The sequence below is a fragment of the Amaranthus tricolor genome, chromosome 4, assembly GCF_026212465.1.
Source record: "Amaranthus tricolor cultivar Red isolate AtriRed21 chromosome 4, ASM2621246v1, whole genome shotgun sequence".
Classification (NCBI taxonomy): domain Eukaryota; kingdom Viridiplantae; phylum Streptophyta; class Magnoliopsida; order Caryophyllales; family Amaranthaceae; genus Amaranthus; species Amaranthus tricolor.
In genome coordinates, this window is record NC_080050.1 from 23,502,257 (window position 1) to 23,509,544 (window position 7,288).

Consider the following 7,288-nt stretch of genomic DNA (forward strand, 5'->3'; position numbering starts at 1 on the left):
GAAGTGCATATCCTTCTCCTTGAACATCTATTGAGAGAATCAAATAATTGAGGGCAAATCGCAATTATTATGACATCAAAAAAACAATTCATGAGTTACTTTGAAATCAACTCATTATCAGTAAAAAAAAAAAAAAAAAAGGCTTTAAAATGATTGAATCTTGATATCACAAAGACAATCAACAAAAGAACAGAGTAGTTCTTAAGGCAGGACACAGGAGCATAACTTAAAAGCATCCTTTTGATCTACATCTTCACAGCTACCTGCTCAGCCGAACTTCTCTTAACAAATCCTCTAGCACACAATTCATTCAATAACAGCAATGCCTCTTTCGTTAGACCTTCGTATGCAATACCTTCAACGAGAATGGTGTAGGTAGCTTCGGTAGGTTTGCAGCCTCTAGACACCATATAAGCCAAGAAGTCGATAGCACGTGCAGTATCTCGTGCCTTGCAAAGTCCCAACATGATAGAATTATAGGTAACTGCATTCGGTTGAATTCCAAGTCCTTCTATCTCATAAAAGATATTAATTGCTTTTTCGACTTTTCCCTCTCTACTAAGCCCGGAAACTAGAGAAGAAAAAGTAATTATATCAGGTTGTAAACCCTTTTTGCGCATTTCATCAAGAAGTTTTATAGCATGTTCTGTTTTCCCCGACTTGGAGAGCCCATCAATCACCGTGTTGTAAGTGATCAAAACGGGTGAGCATCCCTTGCTACTTAATTGATTCAATATCTCCAAAGCAACATCAATATTCCCATCTTTGCATAAAGCGGTAAGGAGAGTGTTGTAGGTAACGATATCAGGATAACACCCTCGAGAAACCATAATACCAAGGTATTCAAGCGCCCTATCCATCTTCTTTTCCTTGCAAAATGCGTGGAGTAAAGGGTTGTAGCTTAGGGAATTCGGGGTGCAGCCATGTCTAGGCATCTTCTCCAACATATCAATCGCCCGACCCAACAAACCCTTCCGACACAAGAAATTGATCAGTATATTGAAGGTAACAACACTCGGAGAACAGCCTTTCCGAAGCATGTCCGACAATAATCTCTCGGCATCCATCCATCTTCCGGTGCTACACATACTTCTTAAGATAATATTATGAGTTATTACATTCGGTTGACAACCAAATGAAGGCATGCTATTCAAAAACTCAAGTGCTTCATCTAGTCTCCCTTCTTTGCAAATCCCATTAATGAGAACATTATAGGTAACCACATCCGGCTTACAACCTTTACTCCTCATTTCATCAAGGAGTTTCATTGCTTGATCAACCCCGCTTTCCTTACAAGTTGCTTCAATCAAAATTGTGTAAGTAATTACATCAGGGTAGCATTCCCGTTCCATTTGTCGACCTAGAACCTTCATTGCCTGCTTCAGTTTCCCACTATCACACAAGCTACGCAAGATCGTGTTATAGGTAACAACATCTGGAGCAACGCTCATACGGTCTAGTAGCCTAAGTGCATTATCCATCTCCCCCGATTTACAATATCCACTAATCAAGACATTATAGGTTATTACATCAGGGACCGCACCAGACTCCTCAAGAATTTCCAAAACCCTAGTAGCCTTCCTAGTTTTACCAATCCTACAAAACCCGCGAATCAAACTAGTACACGGAATAATATCAGGGATATCACCCCGATAAACCATACTTTCGAGATATCTAAAGGCTTCATCAAGTTCACCATTTCTAACCAAACGACGAAGATGGCTATTGCTTTCAAACTCATCATAAGTTGGACCAACAGACATAACAGATGAACTATCACTATCAAATTGATGGCGAGAGTTCCTTTCTTGGTGAGAAACTCTACCATTAACAGCCAAATGTTCATTCCTAGAAACAGTACAAACCAAGTTTTTTCTTTGTTTTCTACGCAAACTAACCTTCTTTACATCAGGAAATTTCTCAGATAAATCAATATAACTTGTGTTTGAGCAAACGAAAACCTTATCAGAGCTCAAATTGCAAGAAACCCTAGTGAAAACTCTAGCTCTTGAATCAGTTATCAATGAGCTACTGCTATGTTTACAATGAAATGAATAAAACCCTTCATGGGTTTGCTTAGCAGGTACCATTACATCCATTATAGCTCCTTAATTAGATGATATAAGTTTGTTTCCACATAATTTTCCAAAGAAATAAAAAGGGTACTCTAGTTATGAGTTTGAGCAAAATAAGTTGAAATTGGAACAAATAATCGAATAATTGAAGGATAATTTAGGGGGAAAAAGGAGGAAGGAAAGAGAGCTTACTTTTCCGGCAAGGTGGCTGGGTTTTTATGTTGTAAGACTGCAAAGGTGCGGATTGCGGAAGAAAATGAGCAGCTGAAGCTGTAGGTGACTGGGGATGGATAAAAAGTTGAGATTTTGCTGAGGTTTTAGAGTACAAATTGCTGCTTCATAGCCTGTGGCTACCAATGCCATTCGGCCCATACGGCATTTGTAAATTATGAAAATTTGGAATGGATAAGCAAAAAATATAAAAAAAGTCAATAAATAAGCAAGTTTTCAATTTATTTTTCAAACTAAACAGTTTTTTTTTAGAGTAGAAGTTTGGCTTGTTCACTGTCAGTAATAGCGAACAAAGAAATCTCGTTAAAAAAGTCAAGGTCTTTGTTCGTTGTTACTAACAGCGAATAAAAATTGTAGCAACGGTTAGAGATAACAAGAGGGGGTGAATTGTTATTATATAAGTTTAAACGTTTTTGCCTTATTTTTGCGAAATTAGAAGCTTAAACTTAAATGCGCAAACTTAGAAAGAGGCAACACATTTTTTATGCGGAAACCTTCTAGGCCTAAATAGAAGGAAAAACCACGACCTCCGGTTATTTGAAATTCTCTACTATGTTTTAGGCAATTCGTTACAATTATATAAAACAAACACCCAAAACTAGGCCTATACTTCTCTTTCTCTTTCTCTTGCTTCACACGAAGCTCTCTTGTCCCCTAGACTTCCCTGAGTCTAATTACAACAATTCTCTCAAAAACCGTTTTACAAAAGCCAAAAACCTAAGGATAAAATTAAGAGTTGTATTTTTTTTCTACACGCACACATAAACGGTTAAAAAATTACTTCCTTTTATATAGGAAGGTCACGTAGTTTAGTAAAGAAAATAACTACTCACTTCATCTTTAATCCTAAAATTAAGGAAGAGTAAGTGGAACTTGTTTTACAAGAAATAAAGCTACGATTTTATTTTCTAAATAAAGCAAGTTAGTTTTTCTTAGTTAAAAGGACCAATAGTTCAAACCTACTAATGTGGAGAAAAATTAGGAGAAGTTTTCTCCACCTCTTTCGAAAATCTGGCAATTATTAAAAGTAGTTATAAAATTCCTTTGCCAACTAACTCATTAATTTGACTATGCAACAAATTAATCTCACCTATACATCAACTAAGAAAAACCATAAAATATTTTCTACAGAATTTTTTCACTGGCATTGATTCTTCCAGACTTTAGTCATGGGAACAGGGCATTGTCTCCATTCATCAACAAGTATCGTCAGATTATCAAGTTAAGAATAGTAGACCTCCTGTCTATATTTGACATTTTACAGTGATCTTCCTTATCTAACTTCATTGGATATTTTGACAGACCAAGTCTTAGGTACTATCAACGATCTTTATCAAGACCAGATATCAACCTGCACACAATCTCTAAAATACAGTTGTTTATATTAAGTTAAGTCATCATCGAAACCTACAACGATCAACAAATTCCCTCTTTTTGATGATGACAAACTTATCAACAAACTCAAACAAAATAGAGTAAATCTAATGTCATGGAGTAAGCTAGAGTAAGCTACTCTATATATAATTTTAGCAAATTAAATCATCACAATACAATTTACTAAGCACCTTATAATAAAACAAATTACTCAAATAGTCATAATCATAAAAACATAAGCAATAAACATAAGACTTAATATTTTTAAATAAACCTAAAAATAAATATAAATAAACAACATAAGTTACTAAGTTACTAAGTGCTAACAAAACAGGAGCAAACAAAACAGGAACAATAACTGACACTACTTTACTTAACCAAAGCATACACTTAACCAAAGCAATAATCTTATCAGAACAACAACTAGATCATCAGCGCAATAGGAAGCATTAACTGACACTACTTTACCTAGGTAAAACAATCAAGAAGAATAGGAACAAAGTCATACACCAAGCCTACCTCTTAAATTTGTGCAATTATTTCCCCTTCTAACATCATTCGAAAAGGAAAGGAGCATTCAAACCATAACACTATCAATATATATACAGAAAAAGAAGGTAAGCAAGGAACAATAGTTAAGAAAAGCCAATACTAATAGATGCAGTCATAATCATGCAACGATTAAACGTTACAGACCAAATGTCAATAGAAGCAGCATTGTTCAAAAACCAACAAAATACAGTACAGTACCCAGCATGGTACAATAAAAACCAACAAAAAATGATTGTTTGTTTGATAGATTAACACAAGAAAAAGATAATGAGTAAGCGGATCAGGCAGCAGGATTGTCTTCTTCGTCCACATATTCGGTCTAGATCTCAATTGTATCCGGCTTTGCACCTAGACGTGCTTCCATTTGAGTGATCTGGTCAGTAATAGAGGCCAACGTGACACGAACTTCATATTGAAAGGAGTAAAACTGGGACTAAAGATCTTGGAGTTTGTTGAGGACAAGGTCTAAAGTAGCTGCAGGAACTGAGGAAGGATTAGAGAAAGCTGCAAAACCAAGACCTGGTGAAGTGTATGGGTATGGTGAAGTAGATGTAGCAGTTGTTGGTGGAGGTGGAGGTGTAGAAGGAATAGGTGAAGGTGCAGGTGATGGTATGTGATGGATAGGTGGTGTGGCCGGTTTTGGAAAAAGAGGTGCATTAATTTGTGGCTCTAAGGTTGTGTGAGAGGAAGAGTCATCATCTAAACCCACCACTGGACGTTTACCCTTAGAAGCTAGCCTACTAGTTTTCGAAGGAGTCACTACGGGCTTCTTCTTAATAGGCATCCTTACCTCCTCATCACTGGAAGAATCATCATCATCATCCAGCTCGTCACCCTCTTTTTCCTTAGAAGATTCCCCCTCACTCAAAGCTTCTGTAATAACCTTATTTTTAGGTCTCTTTTGATCTTAGCTTAAACAGTTTTGAGTATGGATTAGTGCTAGTAACCAATTTAGTTATTTATCTAAAAGTGCCAAATATAATGAGAGTTAAAATTTTTTTTAGTAAAAAAAACTTTTAAGTTTGAATAAACCAAGCCTTGTTTTGTTTAATGTTATTATCATACTAAAGAAAGTTTTCCAATGTACTTAGTTTTACTAAAGTTTATTTGATTTACTAAAATAATATTAATTTCCTTCTAAACTTGGTTGATTTGATAAACATATAAATTTGGTTTCTTATGATAAAACTTTATAGTATTTGCAAATAATTTCATAAACTATGTTCTATGTGATTTAATAAAAGTAATTATATTTGAACATGAATTAAAAAAAAATATTTGTCTAATTAGAATATATTATGAAAAAGGCTTTTATAATGATATTATAGTTATTTGGTATTCAAAAACAAGTTTTGGTTATGGTTAGTGATGGCCACGGTCCAGGTTGGGCCGGTTCCGGTTTCATGTGGAACCTGATTCGAACGTTCAAGTTCCAGTTTCGATTCCGGGCGGTTCTAAACGGTTCCTTGGCGGTTCATGAGGCGATTCCGGCGATTCCCACTCTCGGGTCGGGCGGGTCGGACCATCTGGTTCCATTCTTATTTTTCCTTTAAATATAATATAAAAATACTATAATAATGCGGACGTACCTTTGATGATTACTTGATTATTAGCGAAATTCATTGCTTGTCATCATTATCAAAATATTTACTAAAAACAAGGAAAAAAATAAATTAATAAGAAACGATAAAAATGATTAATAAAAAAGAGGGGAGAAAATGGACTTGAACCTAGTACCCGAAGGAATACTAAGCTGCCTACGTATCGCGACTTGGGTTATATACACTAGAATAGTAATCATAAAGTTCTGCTAAAAGTATTTTACAATTTCTAAAATAATTATGTACATCACTAGGCGGGCGATCTAATGATTGGTAGTAAAATCCAATTACTTTAGTAAGGATTTCCATCTTAAAACATGAGTCTAAAATTGTCGCAATTTCATAAATAAAAGGAAAATCAGTAAAATACATCTTCCACTTATCCATCATTTCTGCAAGAATCGGCTTTAAAAATATATATTAGTATCATCATGCGAATGTTTAAGAAGATGATAAAAAATAGTAATACATTCACTTATTACTAAGTGGACGTTTGGTTCGTAAACATATGAAAAATGTTTGTTAAAAGATCCCGTACCACCACCTAACACGCATTCACAAAACACAATAAACGAATTTTTAATACATTCTTGATTTACAAAATATAAATATCATGTATGTATAAAAACTTTAAAAGTATTTACCTCTGCTGAAATTGTATGAAACTAGAGGTGATCATGGGCGGCCCGGCCCGCCGGCCCGATCCGACCCGGCTCGAAAAAGTGAGGGTTTGGGTACCAAAATATGGCCCGATGGGCGGGTTTGGGTAGAAAATAAGTGGCTCGATTTTTTACGAAACGGGTTTGGGATTTAGTGTTTTGCCCGCGGGCCGGCCCGGCCCGAAAACGTGCTTCCTACGCATTAGATGGTATCCTGTAGTAATATAGCTGGATAAGATTTAGCATATACTACTTACTATTACTTTGATGACTTGTATATTTTCGCAGTATTGCCTTATATGTAGCCTGCTCTAGATAGAAACATTATAGGATTAGTATTTATTTTTAATTAAGTTGTTTTGAAAGTCAAATAAAAATTTTGTTTTGATGACTTGTTCATGATTTGCATTTTAAATTTGTTTTATATTATGTATAATATGTAATAATTGTATTTGTTTATTTCAATTATTTGTAATTTGTGTTTTAAATTATGTATAATATGCAACAATTGTATTTGTTTATTTTAATTATTTGTAATTTGTGTTTTTAATTATATATAAATAATATATAACATAGGCCCGCAAGCCCGCATAGTACGGGTTTGGGCATGAACTTTTTGGCCCGTACTTCGGCCCGGCCCGGCCCGGTGTTTGATCACCTCTATATGAAACTAAGGGCTTTACCCCTTGACTTTCACAAATTTGACAAGTGCAGAAGAAAACATCCGGATTGTCGGTTGGTTCTTTTGTAAAATACGACCACACATGTGAAACAGCTCTATCACTAGGAGGTGGCA

The 7,288-nt window shown here is 35.2% G+C and overlaps 1 protein-coding gene across 1 annotated transcript; it reads right to left on the reverse strand.

Annotated features, from left to right (window-relative positions):
- On the reverse strand, positions 1-2,464 carry LOC130811562 (pentatricopeptide repeat-containing protein At1g09900). The gene has a single exon (XM_057677893.1). It carries the CDS (start codon positions 2,097-2,099, stop codon positions 246-248), a length of 1,854 nt encoding a protein of 617 aa, XP_057533876.1. The 5' UTR covers positions 2,100-2,464; the 3' UTR covers positions 1-245.
- Positions 2,465-7,288: the final 4,824 nt, after the last annotated feature.

What these genes read in the sequence shown, in the direction of transcription:
- LOC130811562 (XM_057677893.1), bottom strand. Translation starts at nt 2,099, where the DNA reads ATGGATGTAATGGTACCTGCTAAGCAAACCCATGAAGGGTTTTATTCA.